Source organism: Pseudorca crassidens, chromosome 19 (assembly GCF_039906515.1).
Source record: "Pseudorca crassidens isolate mPseCra1 chromosome 19, mPseCra1.hap1, whole genome shotgun sequence".
NCBI lineage: Eukaryota > Metazoa > Chordata > Mammalia > Artiodactyla > Delphinidae > Pseudorca > Pseudorca crassidens.
In genome coordinates, this window is record NC_090314.1 from 52,616,931 (window position 1) to 52,636,916 (window position 19,986).

The following is a 19,986-nucleotide window of genomic DNA, read 5'->3' on the forward strand; positions in this document are numbered from 1 at the left end:
GAGGTTTTAAATGGTGCTCCGAGAAAGCTCTGTATGTCCTGCAGGGCAGTGCAGTCTCAAGTCTTCCTTTCCCTGTTGAAGCGATAGGCCTCCCAGTTCAGTGCTGCTGCTCCCTGGGAAGGTTCTCAATTGGCTCTTGGATGTACAGGGCCGGTGCCACCTTCTCAGGCAGACCACGTAGTTGCCAGTGGTCCCCCTCCATGGTGGGTCTGTGGAGATTTCACAGGACCCACAGTGACTGGCTGGCAGATGTCCCCCAATCTCAGGGCACTGAGGAGAGTGTGGCCAGACCTTGAAGTGTCAACCATTCATGGGTCACATGCCTAGTTCATCTTTTGGCTTGATGCAGGTGTGTTTTAACAAAGCATTTTAGCATTTTCCAAATGAGGCTGGTACAGGTGGCACTGTTGAGGCCCTCCGAGGGCTTTTGGAAGGCCGGCATGGCCCCCATTGGTCTCATGGGGACCCAGGGCCCCAGCACCCCTGGGTCTCTCTAGGGCGGGAACAGTTCACACCAGCCTGCCTCGGCCACCCCTGCGGTTGTGTCTTTGCCCCAGCCACTCTGACCCCAGGGCCAGACATCCAGGCCCAGAGGGGACAGGCAGGGCTACATCCGTACTCCAGGAGATTGGCCTGAGGGGTCTGGGCTGTGTCCTGTGTCCTCGACCCGCTCCTGTTTCCCTAGGTGCTCTGAGAAGCGGCTCTCGGTTGAGTAAATGTCCTCTGTGAAGAGATCCTGGAGCTGGGCAGGTGATCCTGAAGAGCCCTGAAAACAGTTTTCCCAAGACCTGCAGGACAGAGCAGCCAGTTTTGGGAGGTGGTGACTGGCTGGACGGCTCAGTCTGAGGCCATGGAATGGTGCTCTGCGGTGCCCATAACACCTGAACACGGGTGCAGCGGTGGTTTGGAGCCCTAGTGGGGACCGCTCTGTGACTGTGACCCTGGAGTGGGTGCTGGCCACCTGGAACCTGTCTTTTCCCTTCTGGGATGAAGCGAGGTTCTGAGCAGAGGCTGTCTGGGACCTGAGAATCTGGTGAGGGGCTAGGCACTCTCCCTGGAGAACATGCCACCTGCACATACTCCCCGTTCGCCCACGTTACAGGGTGAGCTTCTGAACACTGGGGTCCTGCTAGGCCCCCTAACACCACCCCGCAAGGTTGGCTATCAGAGGGGCCCATCCATCCTCAGTGTCCCCGTTCTCAGAATTGCCTACAGAGCTTGGCAACATGGTGGCTGGACGGCCCCAGAGCTGCTGACGTGGCCTGGGTGCTGCTGGGGCCTCGCCACCTGCCTTGGTGGCTCCTGGACTTGGCCATGCTCTGGCTAGCCCCAGCCCTCCTTTCCTTCTGCCAAGCCTCCCACAGGGCCTCCTCTCCTCCCCTTCTGTGCCTTCCAATCCCCACAAGCCCCTGCTCAGTGTTTCCATCAGGTTGTCCCCCACCCCCACTCTGGCCAGCTGCGGGTAGAGAGCTCCAGGTCAGCCAGGGCTTCAGTTTCCACCAGGCCTTGCTTCAAACTGCTAATGTGCCAGAAATGGCACGTAAATTCCACCTTCCATGTCCTCCACTGAGGGTGCTGGGGATTGTGCCAGAGAGCAGGAAAAAAACAAAACGGCTCAGGAAGAGACACAGGTCGGGGGAGAGACGGACCTGGGATTTCCAGGTCCCTGCTACGAGCAAAGGCCACAAATTTCAGGAGAGACAGTTCTGAACGGCCCCATCCAGTGATGGAAATGCCCACCGGCGCTTGGAAAAGCCATTGAGCCTGCATCTCCGGGTTTCCAAGTATGGACTCCAACCATGGAGTGAATGACACCTGGGAATAATGTGCTGCTCAGATCTGCTGGGTTTTATTACCAAGAAAAAAGGGTGTTTCGACTAGGGGAGGAGACTGCCTTCCTCTGTGGCTCCTAAGCTGACATGTAGAACAGGCCACCCTGAATGACAGCCTGATGTGCAAACCAGCAGGCCACCTGTTAGTGCACCTTATAAACTGGTGTGTCTGGTGGAGCGGACACACCTGCCCCTGCTGTTGGGTTCCTCTGCTGTTCTTGGTCTGGACCTAGTGAGTGCCGGGATCTAAAAGAAGGAGCAGCAGAGCTAAGTGGCCCTAAGAGGGAGGAGCTCTGTTCCCACACACACACAGCCCGAAGCTGGGGCAAGTACTCCATCCAGCGGGAGGGAAAGCAGCAGCCGTGATACTTGCCTGCACAGCCCACTATGGACCCTCAAATTCCATGTGGATGCCACAGGGCCCTCTGAACTCAGTACTGACGTCTCAAAAGTGCTGATGAAAAAAAAAAAAGGGCTTCCCTGGTGGCGCAGTGGTTGAGAGTCCGCCTGCCGATGCAGGGTACACGGGTTCATGCCCCGGTTCGGGAGGATCCCACATGCAGCGGAGTGGCTGGGCCCGTGAGCCATGGCCGCTGAGCCTGCACCTCCGGAGCCTGTGCTCTGCAACGGGAGAGGCCACAGTAGTGAGAGGCCCGCATACCACAAAGAAAAAAAAAAAAAAGTGCTGATACTGCCACCTGGTGTCTGTGTTCCCAGACTAGCTTCGGGGGTGCAAGAGTCCCCCAGGTATCAGGCAGGAGCAAAGCAAAGACCGCCTCCTGCTGGCTCCAGGCCCAGAGCAGGCCTGGAGCACCAGTGCCATCACGTGCAAGTTTTGTATTTTGTATAAAGTATAAAAGAATATGTTTAAGATAATTCACTTGCTCACCTGTTAAAAATGAGTAAAAGAAAATAGTTTTAAAATATCAGTAAAATTAGGGGAATTTCCTGGCGGTCCAGCGGTTAGGACTCTGTGCTTTCACTGCAGAGGGCCCAGGTTCAATCTCTGGTCCGGGAAACTAAGATCCTACAAGACACGTGGCATGGCCAAAAAAAATACATCAGTAAAATTAGATAATTTAATGAATTGTGAATTTCATTCACAAAGTGATAGCTTTTTAATATTTAGGAGTAAACTGTCAAGAAATGTAAAGGACACAGACGAAGGAAACCACAAACTAGCAGCAAGGAACAGAAAAGATTTATATACACAGCGGTTCTCAACCGGGGCAGTTTGGCCAGTCTGTAAGTATTTTGGATGGTACAGTTGCAGGGTAGGGACTGTGCTACAGCATCTATATGTATCTATAAATATAGAGAGAGGGAGAAAGAGAATGAAATTTATTTTAAGGAACTACCTCGGGACTTCCCTGGTGGTGCAGTGGTTGGGAATCCGCCTGCCAATGCAGGGGACACAGGTTCGAGCCCTGGTCCAGGAAGATCCCGCATTCCGCAGAGCAACTAAGCCCATGTGCCACAATTACTGAGTCTGTGCTCTAGAGCCTGTGAGCCACAACTACTGAAGCCCACACGCTCTAGAGCCCGTGCTCTGCAACAAGAGAAGCCACCACAACGAGAAGCCCGTGCACTGCAACGAAGAGTAGCCCCTGCTTGAAGCAACTAGAGAAGGGCCGCGCACAGCAATGAAGACCCAATGTAACCAAAAATAAATAAATAAATAATAAGTTGAAAAAAATTTTAAAAATAAGAAAACATTTTAAAAAAGGAACTAGCTCATGTGATTTTGGAACCTGGCAAGTCCAAAATCTGCAGGATGAGCAGCAGGCTGGTGACCTGGGTTGGTGGTATATTTCCAGTCTGAAGGCCATCTAGGGCAGATTCCTTCTTGCTTTGAGGGGGAGGTCAGTCTTTTCTGTTAAGCTCTTCAACTGATTGGATGAAGCCCACCCACCTGTATTATGGAGGGTAATCTGCCCTACTCATAAGGTCTACTGATGTAAATGTTAATCTCATCTAAAAAACACCTTCACAGAAACATCTAGAATAATGTCTGTCCCATGGTGGACATGAAAGTGAGTTCCTTGGTCTGAAGAAGTGATGGTCTGCTGTCCAAACTGGTGCAATATCTTCTGTTGTGATTCTTTCATAGTATTCTGAGCATTTGCATCTACCACCAGGGCAGCAAAGCACAGTCCAGGGTTGGCGCCTCTTCATGTCAGGACCCCCTGTAGCCCCAGGCTCCTGGCATCAGTCTGACTTGCCCCCTATGCTCAGGGCCTGCCCACCAGGGCACCTGCTGTGCAGCCATCTGTGGTCTTGGTGTCTCACATTGGCAGACGGGACCGTTGTTACTGACATTTTGGGCCTCAGAGGGCGCAAGAGGACTACAGGCACCTCAGAGATACTGTGGGTTCCTGTCCAGACCACCGCAATAAAGCGAATATTGTAATAAAGTGAGCCACACAAACATTTTGGTTCCCCAGTGCATACGTTTGAAATATTGTGAAAATTACCAAAATTTGACACAGAGACATGGAAGTGAGCAAGTGCTGTTGGAAAAATGGCAACCATAAACTTGCTTGACACAGGGTTATCACAAACCTTCAATTTGTAAAAAACACATTATCTATGAAGCGTAATAAAACGAGGTCTGCCTGTATGTCTAGATTCAGCCCATCTCTGCGTTGCTGCAGTGCCCCATGTCCACAGATTTCATGGACCCAGGTGGCTATCTCACGGGAGCATGTGGGGATAGTTTGTCAGTTCCAGTCACCTTCCAAACCCGGAAAGGGGTTCTTCTGATGGACACTAATATGTCCTACTCTAATGTGCCCCTCAAATTCCCACAGTGATTTCCACAGGGCTGTGCCCCGAATGGGCATCCTTTAATAAGCCAGGTTTCCACTGCCCTCCTGCCTGACCATATAGCCAGGCCACTGGCCACTACCCATGAGTAATAACTCAAACATATGGGCTTTTACCACTGCTCAGTTCTTCCATCATTGTTAGAAAAATTGCATGTAATTCAGCCCAAACGAGCTGGTCCATTTTTACCTTTTTCAGTTAGTCTCCATTCTCTGGTCTTTATGTAGCAGCTTTCCAAACGAGATGTTGTCCATTCACTTTGGAACTGCCGTCCACAAACCAAACAGCTCTTTGTTGGTCAGTCGAGAGCTGGTGATAGGGCACTGTCCAAGTGAAGGCAGAATCCAGCACTTCCTCATGCAGTTCCAGAGTCAGTGCTGGGGGCAAAAGAGGCTTCCTGCCTCCTACACCTCCTTGCTTTCCCCAGGCACCTTGGTCTGGTATAAACCATTTCCACTTTCATATTTATATGGAACCCTTCTGAGGACTGCCATCCCCATTAAAGTGCTTCTCTGACATCGTCCTAGACATCATAGCTTTGTAGGAGCTTTAAGATCATCTTATGTCCTTCAGTCATTGGGGTAGCTTCAGTTAATGTCAGATGGCAAGATGGTAAACCTTGAGAGTGGTAAACCCCCCTCAAGTGGAAGTTCTCCTGTCCAAAGTCCCAGCAGCCGTCGCTGGGGGGTGCTCACAGGCTCTCACCCTCCACACAGGGCCACTGCACAGAGAATCTGTCCCTGACTAGCACCCCAGCTTCTACCCCCACACTGTGTGGGCTCAGCCAACCTTACCGGTTCCCATTTAGCATGTCCTGAAAGGCAGTTACATGCCTTCTGTTTTATAAGACTAGGTGGGGGGAATGTCCCCCAGGCAGGTACAATGTCCGTCCCCATAATACAATCAGGTAAAACAGATGCAACCACTTCACACAACGCCTGTTCAAACATGCCAATTCTACACACCCTTCCCTTACTTCCGTCAACTCTTACATTCCTAACTGTGGCCTCCGGTGTTTCAGTTTTACAACACTGGGTAGGGGAAGTGTCCCCAGCCATCCCTGTAAAATCGCTGTAAATTCAGGTTGGGAGAGACAACTTCTGTACATAATACTTGCCTCAACATTCCAACTCTCATAACCCCACCAACCGTGACACTGTCACATCCTCTCAGTCTGACTGCATCCAAGTCAGGGCTTCACCAGGCTTTTGGTACCAGTCTTTGGGCTCCTGGGTCAAGGAGTCCTGGAAACTTCTCTTCTCCACCCCCTATTTTACCCACTCTTGTGCAGAAGTCCCCAGCGAGGGGTTGAGCCAAGAGACCCAGGCCTTCAATCTTTATCTTGGTTAACTGACCTAAATGTTGACCCAAGTGATTGCTGGTTGGGATTCTCAGTGTAATCTCTGCCTTCCGGCTGTTAAATGTCTCCAAACTGGGGTAAACAGAGCAGACGTGTTTGGGGCCCTTTAATGTTGGGGCTCAACATAGGGTCCCTTTGGTCTGCCCAACCTAGGTATTAAAACCTTTGTTTTAACCCCATCAGTGTCTGTTTTATTCAACCCATTTCTTTTTTTTTTTGGCCACACCACGAGGCTTCCAAGATCTTAGTTCCCTGACCAGGGATCAAACCCGTGCCGTCTGCAGTGGCAGCTCAGAGTCCTAACCACTGGACCACCACGGAATTCCCCATCCCATTTCTTTTCTTTTCTTTTTTTTTTTTTTGCAGTACGCGGGCCTCTCACTATTGCGGCCTCTCCCGTTGCGGAGCACAGGCTCCAAACGCGCAGGCTCAGCGGCCACGGCTCATGGGTCCAGCTGCTCCGCTGCATATGGGATCTTCCCGGACCGGGGCACGAACCCGTGTCCCCTGCATCTGCAGGCGGACTCTCAACCACTGCGCCACCAGGGAAGCCCCCCATCCCATTTCTTAATAACCATCTAAAGGGGGGTGGGGGAAGGGGGAGGTTTGGGGTTAGCAGATGCAAACTATTATATATAGGATGGATAAACAAGGTTTTACTGTATAAGCACAGGGAACTATATTCAATATCCTGTGATAAACCATAATGGAAAAGAATATGAAAAAAAAGTGTGTGTATATAACAATCACTGTGCTATACAGCAGAAATTAACACAACATTGTAAATCAACTATACTTCAATAAAAATAAATAACCATCTAATGACTGCTATCCTGCTCATCCCTTCCTGATACCTTTTTTCTGTCTCTTTCAATATTTGCTCTATTCATCTTCTCATAACCCTTTAAAAATTTCCACCTTGTTGGGAAGAGCCCCTTCACTCTGCCCTGGGCCTCTCTCCATTCTCTTGTTAGCTAACATACTGTTCTCTGCAATACCCTTCAGTGCAAGCTGAGATAGCAAATTCCCTAAGGCTTCCCAAATTGTTTTTCGATTTTGCAGTAAGAAGGTGCCCAAGTGAAAGGGGCCCCCTTAATCACAGCATTTACCGTGACCTGGGTAACAAGCATATTCAGCAGCTGAATATCCCAGTCATCATAAAGCCAGTCCCACTGGCTTGCATACAAAGGATACCAGTGGCTTCATCTGGGGTGTTCCACGTGGCATTTACAGGGGGAGTAATATGTTTAGATAAGAGATATACCCATATATTCATATTTCATTTCTACTTACTGAAAATTCTTCTGCGGCCATTCTTCCTCCATTAAAATCAGTCTTCCTGGGCCAAATTTCACAGGCTTAAAAAACTTTAAGAACATCTTATTTCTTCTTTGAGTCTTCATTTTTTAAAGTCAGGAATGAATTTTACTGTTCTGAATGTAATAGGGAAGAACCTTGTATTCTATGACAAGTTTATTACTAAAGGGATGTTGCCTATTAGCTTAAATTACACATAATGGCCCATCTCTGGGAACCCTGCCTCCCAGGTAATGAGCATGAAGCTAAAATTCTTTTTTTTTTTTTTTTTTGCGGTACGTGGGCCTCTCACTGTTGTGGCCTCTCCCGTTGCAGAGCACAGGCTCCAGACGTGCAGGCTCAGCGGCCATGGCTCACGGGCCCACCCACTCCGCGGCATGTGGGATCTTCCCGGACCAAGGCACGAACCCGTGTCCCCTGCATCGGCAGGCGGACTCTCAACCACTGCGCCACCAGGGAAGCCCGAAGCTAAAATTCTTTTAGCTCACAGGAAACATCCTGACCAGGTGCACCTGTGAAAGGGTGCAGGAGGAAAGCAACACTCCTGTCCAGAGTCTGGCTGGAACCAGGACTTTTACCCCCTTTCCTTTCAGTATAAAAGAAGCCTGAATTCTAACTTGGGAAGATGGTTCTTTGGGATGCTAGTCCACCACCTTCTCAGTCTGCTGGCTTTCTGAAAAAAGTTGCTATTCCTTGTCCCAACACCTCGTCTCTCAATTGGCCTGTCATGTGGCGAGCAGTATGAGCTAGAACTTGGTAGCATGACCAGTTTTTCTGTTGATTAGTTTTACCAATCCCATTTTTCTCAGGCAAGTTTTTGCACTTTCAGGACTCCCACAGGACACGATTCTCCTGGTGGTCTGGGGTCCTCTTCCTATTGTGCGGTTGGCTGTGTTGTCCGTGGCAGCACCACGCCTCCCTCTACTGGGTAAATGCTGACAGCGTGTAATGATGTCAAACACGTGAGAAGTTGCGGACAGTTTTCCCCACTAGGGAGACTTGTTTAGCCGAGTGCCCGATGGGGTCGCAACCCTGCAGGACGGTCCTTCTGGAGCCTCAACTCAATTCTGACACAACCCACCCCGAGATACAGATTCCACAGGTTAAGAGCTCAGTCTTACAAAACTGTAAAACTGCCCCCCACCTCCTTCAAAGGCCAATCACAAGCTTGAGTTGTTACCTCTGTTTTTGACCGACCAGCTATAAATCAGAGGTTCCCAGGACCTCTCCTCAGGTTCAATTAATTTGCTAGAGCGACTCACAGACTCAGAGACACAGTTTACTTACTAGATCACCAGTTTGTTATAAAAGAAAATGACTCAGCCAGATGGAAGATGCATAGCACAAGGTATGGGGAAAGGGCAGAGCTCTCATGCCCTTTCCAGTGCACCACTCTCCCCATATCTCCATATGTTCACCAACCTGGAAGCTCTCTAAACCCTGTCCTTTGGGTTTTATAATTGATTGAATCATTAATTCAACTTCTAGGCCCTCTCCCCTCCCCCGAGGTTGGGTAGTAGGGGGTAATTGGAACTGAAAGGTTCTAACCCTCTAATCACAAGGTTGCTTCTCCTGGCAGCCAGCCCCCATCATTTGGTGAGCTCCAAAAGCCAATTCATTCACCTCACAAGAGACACCTTTGTTGCTCTAGTAAGAAAATTCCAAGGGTTTTAAGAGCTCTGTGCCAGAAATGGAGATGAAGACCACATCTACATTTATACATAAAGCACACTATCACACATCGATTCCAAATTATTTTTCAGTATTCTCCCTATGGATGTCGAATCCACTGGGGTAGCCTTCAACTCTGTGTTCATTAATGGGCTAAACCAGGACTTTCTTGGTTAAGAGAATTACAATAGAATGGGAAACTATGTCCTCTCCAGACTTAATTTGGCAAACCTGCACCCTAGATGATTCTACTAAGAAAAAAACCATTAAAATCCTTAATATCCAACTTAAGCAGATGGAGTTCCCTAAGCAAAGTCCTCCCAGCCTCCGTCATTACTGTAAGAAGCCAGGATATTGGAAGGAAGACTTCTAGAAACCAAAACGCTCCAGGCATCTTCAGTCAACTCATCTTTCCAATGTCCTCCCACTTCCCAGTGATGGGACTCCAAGGAATCTGGAGCTTTTCCAAGCCTCCCTCTTACTCAGCTCAGAGAAACAACTCTCCAGACTGGGAATGAATTTCTATACTGGAGCTACACTCTCAGTGCTCAAGCCCATTACTACTGAACAGCCCGTGCCTCGGAGCACAATTCCAATAGTGGAGTTTCCAATAAACCTTAGCAAGTCATGAAAAAAGACAGGAATCCACAGGACTTAGTGCTCTTCCAACAGGAGTGAACACATCATGCCCTTACACCAGACTGGTGGTAATAAAGTGAGGGGGCTGGTTGACATTGCTGTTTAAAGTGTTGCACATTGTGAATTTTAATACCAGTGTGCAGGCTTCAATGTTGCTTTTCCAAGTAATGAATTCTCAGCTGACGATATCAAACTTTTAAAATAATTTTTTAATTTGTTTTATTTTTGGCTGCATTGGGTCTTCATTGCTGCGCACGGGTTTTCTCTGGTTGCGGCGAGCAGGGGCTACTCTGCGTTGTGGTGCAAGGGCTTCTCGCTGCAGTGGCTTCTCTTGTTGCGGAGCATAGGCTCTATCTAGGCTTGCAGGCTTCAGTAGTTGCAGCATGCAGGTTCAGTAGTTGTGGCTCATAGGCTCTAGAGTGCAGGCTCAGTAGTAATGGTGCACGGGCTTACTTGCTCCGCGGCATGTGGGATCTTCCCGGACCAGGGCTCAAACCCGTGTCCCCTGCATTGGCAGGCGGATTCTTAACCACTGCGCCACCAGGGAAGCCCGATGATATCAAATATCATGCAGCATTTTGTGGGAAGCTGTTGGATCCAGGGTTGGTGTCACATTCCCAAAATAAAATCCAGAAAAACTGTCCACAATGCTCCCTCCCAGGAGCTCCAAATTGCCTGATGGACCATTCGACGTTTGCCAAGTGGGTTTCACAGAGCTGCCCACCATCTCATGGGTATAAATAATTCCTGGTAATGATGTGCATGTTTCCTCAGTGGACCGAAGCTTTTCCACGTAGACAAGCCACTGCTGCTCTGTGGCTAAGATCCCATGGGAGAGGAACGCTTCTTGAACTTCATAGTGATTGGGGATCCCACGTTATTTGGTCAAGTGCTACGAGTCTGTGCCATTTGGCCAGTTCTCATCAAAACCCCCTTGGGTGGGAGTAAGCGCCAATGAGAACGTGATCGGAAATCTCCCCCTAATATCAGGAGAGCTGGCTGATTCTGCAGCCCAACAATTATCACTTGACTCACTGGCTAAAATACTTTTAGACAACCACATAGCCTTCGATTTCCTACTTGCTGAACAAGGAGGCATTTGTACGATTGCAAATACTACCTGGATAAACACTTTTGGAGAAGTAGAAACTCAATTACACAAAATGAGGACACAAGCCCAAATTTCACCTGACTCTCTCTGGTCCTTTGATTTGTTCAGCTGGCTACCTTCAGGTATAGGGTCATGGTTTAGAACCGTCATACAAACTAAATGTCATATTATTTTTCATTCTGCTTTGCATATTTTTTATGGTTTTGTTTTGTTTTGGCCACACCTCGTGGCTTGTGGGGTCTTAGTTCCCCAACCAGGGATTGAACCTGGGCCTTTGGCAGTGAAAGCACAGAGCCCTAACCACTGGACAGCCAGGGAATTCCCCATTTTTAAACTTTGTACATGTTGCCTGTCAACCCCCTGTAGAAATGACACAATGAACAGTATGATGTTGGCTCAATGCCTTGAGATGACTGCCCATGCCTGTACCTTCATAAGACAAGATTTTAAGAGTGAAAATGGCTGAGAGTTCCTCCTTCTTTGTTACTCAAATGTGGGCTCACTTGGTTTCAATCACTATGCCCTTTTCCTCTGATGTGAGACATGACGTCCAGGAAAGGTCCTGGTGCTGAGGGACAAAACACAATTCCCTAAAACTGATCAGTGATGCTCTCAAGGAAAGATCTTCATCTAAAGGGGGGAATGTGGAAATGAGCAAAGGAAAGCTCAATCAGAATGGGGTAGGGAAGCTATGATGGGAGGGCTCTCAAGCATGCATCTCTCACCACAGCTCACAGACCCAGCAGGAAGGAAGGTCTCCATCTGGCCCAGCGACAAGCTACCCACTGATTGCAGCCAATGGAAAACCACCAGGGCCCTCCTAATTTCCTCCTAAAACCTAATAAAAGCTGACCTTCCGTTTGTCTCCTCCAACTTGCCAGTTTGCTTGTCCTAAACTGAAATTCTTCTGATTCCAAATAAACTCATTTTGGCTAAAGACCTTATGCCGTTCTTAAGGTCAACACCTTTAACCCGGGCCGAGTGTCTTGATGGCTGATCCTACCTGGGTTCTGTCTCTAGGGATGACCCGAGTGTGGGCTCCATTTCTGAGGGGTGATACCCAGCTTGTGGGTCCATCTCTGAGGGGTGACCCCTGGCCTAGTCACCATCTCTGATGGTAAAGCCAGCCTGAGCTAAGTTGACCCGTTTTAGGGGCACTCTGACAAGGGCCTGAGGGAATGTAATTTTCACATTTCATGTGACCAAAGGCAAACGTCCCTCACCACGACCTGTTTCCTCATTGCCACATTCATAACTGTACTTGCACTGTATCCAAGAAACACCGGTGTTTCTCAGCGACCCCACCTCACCCCTTGCTCTTGCTGCCCTGCCTGTCTCGGGACCCTATTGTCAGAAGGATGCCAACATTGAACCAGAGATGTGCTGCCTGCCCCAACTGCCATGTGATGGGGGCAAATCCTGGCTACTGCATAGCAACCAGCGCCTGGTCATCCCACGCGGGGGCCGGGGCCACCCGCCATGCAGAAACACACCCCTGAAAGAGTGACAGCCCTGATTCCAGGTAGAGCTTCCACAACTTAAATTTTTTAATTCAAAAATAAACTTTGCAATGGGAGAGGCCACAACAGTGAGAGGCCCGCGTACCGCAAAAAAAAAAAACAAAAAAATAAACTTCATTACATAAAATGCCAACTTGGGAAAGAGCAAAACAGATTCCACAGAACTCCACACTCATTCTCTAGATTGTCAGTACTGAGGCCTGGCGCTGACTGAGCTGTCCAGGCCATCTTTGCTGGCTAGAGAAGCCCAAGCTGGAGAGAGTGAGGGAGCCCGGCAGCTGTCCTTCTCCAACGGGGCTATGAGTGGCCTGCCCCTGTCCTTCCATGTTCAATTGCTAACAGTCTGTAAGCCCCATCCCCATTCTCTCATTTGTATCCCACATCTGAGCAGGATGATAAACCCAGGTACTCCCTCCTTTGGCACCTGTGGGAGATTCAAACCTCGCCGGGCCCTGCCCTTGGCAGGAACTCACACGGCCCCTCTGACCACAAGAAAGTCCTGGGCTGGGCTCCTGTCCTTGCTGTCAAGCCACTCTAGACCTGCTGGAGAGCCCTGCCCTGTCCTCCCCAGAGACCTCGATGACATAAGGACCCAGCCTCCCCAAACCTCGATGTGGGTGGCTCAGTCTCCACACCCAAACATGAGCTGGGGTGGCTCCACCTGCCCTGCGAGGACTGTGACAGCAGTGCCGTGAGCTGGTCTAGGTGGCCTAGATGCTGACCCCCGCCCTTTCCCCACACCAACCTGCTGCCTGGCTCTCGCTCTAGCTGTACTGCTCTGTCGAATCCAGCAGAGCCTCACTTATGGATTTAGTTAACCGAAACCGGCAGTGTCTACAACTAACTGGTATCTAGGGACAGGATTATGGGATTGGCCCTCTGTAAAGTGGCCCTAGGTTGTGTCTCAGCCTGGACCTCTGTTTCAGAACAAAGCTGTATGTGACGCTAGGCTCAAGGGAATGATGCTGGCTGCATCTCACCCAGGCACTGGCCCCATCTCTGGGGGCTCAGGACACAGACGACGCCCTGTGTGAGACATGGGGCCGGCGGGTGGTCACTCACGAAACAGCAGTCTTTAGGGAGAAAAAACAAGAGCCCTCTCCCCCACTTGAGTCCCAGGATGTGTGCCAGGGAGAGGACTCTTGACTGCAGGCCATCTGCCCATCTACCCCCAACCCAGGTGCAGCGTCTCTGGTCCCTCACCATCACAGCTGTGTCTTTGGTTTCTTCCCAGAACGGAGGTGCGGTGGCCGTGGTGACTGAGCCCCCTGCCGCTGCTGCTGCAGTTTCTTTAGCGCCCTGTAGGCGTTCACAGCCCGCTCTCTCTCCTCCGCCACGATCCGCTGTCTGGCCAGAGAGGTGGTCAGAGGCTGGGACGTACCGCCAGGGCTTAAAAGCATCTTCAGCATCAGCGATTTCTTGCCAGGCTGAGGAAGAGAGAGAGGGAGGTTGAGGCACAGATTCAGGAAGGAGGGGAGGTAACAAAGAGCCTAGGCCAGCCCAATAGCTTAAGCCCAGTGAGAACATGGTGCTCTCCACCTGTGTGCCCTGAACCAGGCAGCACCGAGGGGCAAAAAGGGCAACTCCCCCACCCCTGCTTACCTGGTCCCTACTTGTGCTCATCCTGGGCTTGGCAGTCAGCTCTGGGGGCTGCAGGGCAACCTCACCAAACTTCACTGTGTCTGGAGGGGCAGAGAAGAACAACTGAGGCCTGCTGCCCACACAACCACTGCAGCCCTGGAACCCGGAGCCACCGTCCACCCACCCACCGACCCTGGGGAGACAAAGCTGCCCCGAACCAGGGCTGACACAATTGCTTTGTGAAGAGCTACCTCGGAGTAGCTCCTGCTCCAGCCTTTCTGCTGCCTTTTCCTCCCTCCTCTGCTGGACCTTAACCAGCCGTCGCTTCTGGAACCTGGGAAGAGAGCACAGTGCTGTTCACTTTCCTAAACTCTCAATTCACTGGACTCAGGAAGAGGCAGAGGTCACCCCTGCCCACGAGGGATGCATCAGGAAAGACCCCAGGTGGCTGCCTCTGAACCCCAGGACCCACAGAGAGCGCTCCGAACCTAGGAGGCCCCTCCAAAGTTCCAAGTCAGGGGTCCTCAGCGGCTGCGGCTGTACCTCTACAGCCCATCGGACAATGTCTGGAGATGTTCTGTGTTGTCACAACGTCGGGGGGAGAGGGGTGCTCCTGGCACCTCATGGGTGGAGGTCAGGAATGCTGCTCAACGCCCTACAGTGCACGGAATGGCCCCCACCCCAGAGAATCAGCTGTCCCAAGTGTCAACTGCTGCTGTGTGTAAACGGCCCCGCACAGCAACATGTGTGACATGGTCCCTTATTGTTACTAGAATCAACATTCAATGAGTTTTAGAGATCACTGTGGCTTTAGGTGGTACCTGGGATATGTTTTGTGTGATGTAATTTTCACTGGCTAACGTAAGTACATGTATGGTAAGAATCTGGACGTGAGGAAACTCTACAAAGCTGAAAATGATCTAACTTTCACAGCTTTTAAAAGAATTTCTTCCTCTTTTTTTTTTTTTTTAATTTAGGCCACACTGCATGGCATGCGGGATCTTAGTTCCCCAACCAGGCATCGAATCCACGCCCCCTGAAGCGGAAACTTGGAGTCTTAGCCCCTGGACCACCAAGGAAGTGCCCAGTTTTAGAGAAATTTCTGATGAAAGCCTGGCTTGATTCAAGACAAAAGTTGCAGTAAAGGCAGAAACACATCTCAAAAAGCATTTGTTTGCTGAAACTACTGCCCCAGCTCCCACCCACAGGCTCAGGGAGGTGGCACACAGCTTGCATCCCAGACTTCTCCAGGGCTGAGGGTAGGGATGGGCAGGGGAGCCGCAGCTGGCGGTGGGCTTCCTCCTGGTGCCAATTTCACCACTTTACCCACCAGGAAGCTGAGTCTGAGAGGTCACAGAACTTGTACAAATGACATAGCTACAGACTCTCAAATCTCTTCTGGGCTGGAAAGGTGAACCCTGGAAACCAGTTTCCGTGGGTTAGGCACAGTCCCCTGACGGCCTGCGGGCCCTCCTGGGAGGACACTGAGCCTCACTGTTTTTCTACTTCCCTGAAACAACTGGCCTGGGGTAGACAGCTGGCCCTCAACCTCCCTTGGCTCTTGGACACCTTGATGCTTTCCAGAGAGAGGCACAGACAGAGATAGGCCTTCGGAGCTCTGTGGGTTCAGAGCCTCCCAGAAACGCTGAGGTTAAGTGGCTGCGGTACAGAGAAAAACACCCACTGACTCCAGGTCCTGCTCGGCCTGAATCATGGGGTAGGTGGGGTGCCCCCTGGCAACAAGATGCTGTCAATACAGAAGAAATCGGTGGCACCCCACAGCCCTGCCTCCCAGCCCCTGCAGCCCCCACTCACGCTTTCTTCCTCTCCGACTTCCCCTTCTTGGGAGCCGCCTGCACCTCAGGCTGCCGGCTGGCCTGGTTCTTGCTGAGGAACAGCACATGCTGCGCCTCCTGCGCCATGCGCTGCACATAGGCCCTGTCAGACTCCCACTTCTTCTGCTCGAACTTGGGTACAGCGATGTCCGGCTCCACTCCCTTTGCTTCCTTCTCCAATGTCTTACTGAAGGCCACCTGGGCTGAGGACAAAGGGAGACCTCAGAGGGGAAAGTCGTGAAGCGAAGGCAGGAGGGAGCAGGTGGCGCTGGGCTGGCCGCCCATGTTCATCTCCCCTCCCCAGGCCACGGGACGGGAAGACCACGTTCACGTGGGAGCTAAAAAGGATCTAAGATGCCAGCTGGGGGGAACCTGGGGTGGGACCCCTACAGCCCACTGGTACATGTCAAAGATGTCCTCTGCAGCTCGGTTGAAAAAGGAAACAGGAAACAACCTAAGTATCCGTCACTAGCTGACTGGCTGAGCGAATCCCCCTACGTTCATCCAGAGATGTCACTGCACAGCTGCTGAGAGCTCGGTAGAGCTACGATAAGGACGTGGAAAGACCTACAAAATCCACTGGTAGTGAAAACCCAGGACACCAAACAATATAGAGAATGAAGATATAGCTTTTACCTCATAAATATGTGAAAATATGCATATTTTCCCTGGGAGGGTAAACAAGACAGACAGACAGCAGTTTCTTTTAGGGGGAGGGAGCAGGATTGAAAGACAGGGAAGGAGGCCACGCCTCACCTCGTATCTTTCAGTACTGTTTAATTTCACCACGTGTGTAACTTTATGTCTTTTAAATAACTTAAACCCCAAAAAGAGCTGATTCAATAGAGCATCGTTCAGAATGTGCCATCTTCCATCTGGGCCAGCGCCCTCCTCTACCCCTCCCCCTCCTCAACTCTTTATTTCACTATCGCTTTGGTAGCCATCTAACCCCCAATGAAAAGCCTAAGGTTGACAAAGAAATTACAAAACAGCATTCCTGAAAAATCAGTCCCATGTTTGGGAAAACAAATACCTGTACGTGTACACAAAACACAAACACTCTGGACCCCATTCCCCAACATCTGGAGTGTTATCTCTGGCAGAGGCTGACAGCTGGGCACCCTATCTGGCCTTGGGGGAAGAGTGGGAGGGATGAGTTTCTCAGGGGGTCTGATCAACTCCCTCCATAACCTCTAGAAACCATACACTTCTCTCCACCATGATTTCTGCACTCAGGTCCAAGGAACCATCATCATTTCTTACTTGCAAGAGCCTTGCTGGCCTGCAGTGTCCTCTCGCCCCCTCGACTGTTACACAGTGACCTTTCCTTCAAGTAAATCTGAACTGATCGTCCCCTCTGATGGATGTCCACTATTCCTGGGAGGGGAAAATCAACGCTTCCACCTTGGCCCAGGAGGCCCCAGGGGCTCCTTTTGGAGCCTCACCTGAAACCACACCACCACCTGCTGCCAGCCACCACTCTGGCCCTGGTGACACCAGCCTTTGGTTAGTCCTCCACATGCTCCTCCACCGCCTGACTGCTGGGGTGTGGCAGATTTCTTCTGCCTGAAACGCCACTGAATACTTGTGCAATTAAGTAGGTTCAAACACGCAAGGCTTTATGGCCACCCAGCATGGGCCTGCAGTTACCCTCTTTCTTCCTCTTCTTGTTACTGATGGGGTTTTTCATCTCCTGGCGGCTCCTCATGATCTCTCGGAGCCGGAAAGGGATTTCCTGTTCATCTTGGTTCTTAGGCTGGCAATTCACTTTCTTCTTTTCTTTGCTGGGAAGGAGAACACGGGGGTGAGACACGTCTCCAATCGAGCATAAGCAGAATCAGAGAAACCGAAGCTGAGCCTGGAGAAAGAAACTTCGCAGGCCACCCTGGCCGCTGTAGTGCGTGCCGGTCAAGGGAACACGGCCTCATCCTCGCCCGCCCGGAGGCTGTCCCTGGACCGGTTTCTCACAGGACGCTGGGTGGGGGGCGCTCCGAGAGCCCCAGGGAGGCCCGTCACTCCCTGACCTCGTCCAGGATAGCAAAGACGGCGCCCCGGAAGGTGACAAGTGCCACACCGGAGACTCCCTCACGCCTCCGCCCACCCGGCTGACCCTCCGGGCCGTCCACCGCACGGACCACACAGCGCGCTGGGCCCGGTGCGGGGAGGGGTGCCGGGGAGTCTTCAGGACGATGAGACCGGCACCCACCTGCGCGGCCCCGGCCGTGGCGCCGAGCGCTGCTTCCCCGGCTCCTGCTGCCTCCGGCCCTGCGGTTGCCCTGGGCTCCCTAGCCCAGCCGTCCCCGCCGTCCTCGCCGGCGCCGCAGCTCGGCGCCGGGCTCCCGCCATCTACACGTCCTGCGCTCAAAGGAGAAACCACTTCCGCACTCCCGCACGGTCCGGCCCCATGCCCGCCATTTCCGCTTCCTGCGCTCACTGGGGCTGTGCAGCTCCCTGACGGGCCGGGAATGGCCAGAGCGGCCGCCATTCACAGCTCGGGCGGGGCCGACTGGGGAGCGCCTGCGCCGTGGGCCAGGCAGTGGGCGATGCTGCTGTGGAGTGTGGCTCGGGGAGGCTTGGCAGTGTCAGTCGCTGCCCGCGGCCTGGCAAGTACCGGCGAGGAGGGGGACGGGGTGCATTCGGGAGGCCGGGCCCCGCCGGGGCCGAGAAGCCCCGCTCTCCCGGCAGCCGGGCAGAGCCCAGGGTAGCGCCGGCGGGTTCGGAGCTCGTTACCTCGTCCAGTACCTGTTGAACACCTGCTTTGTGCGAAGCCTTTGGGGAAACCTCAGTGTACAAGGAGTTGGCGCCCCTCGCAAGAGGAGTTAGAGAAATAAGTAAAGTTTGCGCCTGTGTTCAGTGCCCTGGAGACAGAGCAGGGAAGGGGACCCGGGGGCCGGGGTGGGGGCTGGAGGTGGGGAGAGGGCTGCCCACTGGCCTTTGGGAATGACTTGGGCTTCTCATGTGACAGAGAGAAACAGGGATGAAGGGGTGATGCGATTAGTCAGAATGCTCACGGGGGAGGGACGTGGCAGTACTGGTTGGAGAGGGAGAGGTGGCTGTGTGGGCTGGAGCTCACAGGCTTCTGCCCTCGCCATACTCCTGTCCACCGGGCAGAGGCATCTTAGCTGGAGGTGCAGTCTCAACCCCCACCATCTGCTGGAGGGCACGCATAGTGCGAGGCCTTGAACCCAGCATTTCTCATGAACCTGTGGCTCATCCTCGTACCAAGCGTTACATCCATTTTACAAATGGCAAACTGAGTCTATAGGTGAAGTAACTTGTCTAAGGTTACGCAGGAAGTGAGGAAACTGAGAAAGACGTGGAGCCCCCTGCCAGTGACAGGAGTCCGAAATTTCCCCACAGCTGGAGGCAGGCAGAGCCTTACCAGCTTTCTGGAGACTCATGTGCTTATCTGAATCCTTAGGGGCCACTATCCAGCTGGGACTGGGGCCAAAGGCTTCCTGGAGGTGGCAGCATTCTTCACAGGATCCGAGTCCGTGAAGGCCACAGAGAGTTCAGGAAGGACCATGTGGAGGGGGGCTCCCAAGCAGGTGCAGCGGGCACTGGGCAGCCCGAGTCCTCCCTGCCTGGTGGGGGCCCCTCAGAACCCCTGTACCCGCCACCCCCTGAGCTCCAGCCCCCCACCAACTGCTGCATGAGCGGCTGCCCCAACTGTGTGTGGGTGGAATATGCAGACGCACTGCTGCAGCACTACCAGGACGGCGGGGAGCGGGCCCTGGCCGCCCTGGAGGAGCACGTGGCTGATGAGAACCTCAAGGCCTTCCTCCGGATGGAGATCCAGCTCCGTATGAGAAGTGGAAGCTGAGCCGCCTGGCCAGACAGCCTCACCCCGACAGACTCCTCCTCAGGATGCAGCACAGCCTCCTTTATCCACGGCCCCTTTGTGCAGCTGGTGTCGACGGGATTGTTTGTTGACTTTGCCTGAGAATAAATAAGCTCTGTGTGGTGGTTAGACAGGAGGCTTTTGTGTTGTCATCCATAGGCGTGTATTACCTCAAGGAAAGCACGTGCAGATGTCATTGTATGTCCACTGGGCACCTACAGCCTTCACCAACCTGTGAGGTTGGCTAAACCTGTTTCCTTGACTATTCAAGTGACAGTGACCCCAGGGGCCCCCTTCTATGTCCCAGCATCCCAGAAGTCCCAGAGGTCAGCTCTGGTTACTCTCAGTGGTGCAGCTGAGGGAGGACCATCCGGTCCTGAGAGGTTGCTGTTAGCAAAGCTCTGGCAGGCACAAATGCCCGCAGATGGCCTGGAATGTGCCCCATTCATCCAG

At 52.1% G+C, this 19,986-nt stretch overlaps 1 protein-coding gene across 1 annotated transcript; it reads right to left on the bottom strand.

Annotated features, from left to right (window-relative positions):
- Positions 1-12,279: 12,279 nt before the first annotated feature.
- Positions 12,280-18,076, bottom strand: CCDC137 (coiled-coil domain containing 137). Its single transcript, XM_067715858.1, has 6 exons — positions 17,899-18,076; positions 17,343-17,476; positions 15,673-15,895; positions 14,109-14,191; positions 13,879-13,958; positions 12,280-13,703 (listed from the first exon to the last, which is right to left on the bottom strand). Exons 1-6 carry the CDS (start codon positions 18,036-18,038, stop codon positions 13,482-13,484), a joined length of 882 nt encoding a protein of 293 aa, XP_067571959.1. The 5' UTR covers positions 18,039-18,076; the 3' UTR covers positions 12,280-13,481.
- Positions 18,077-19,986: the final 1,910 nt, after the last annotated feature.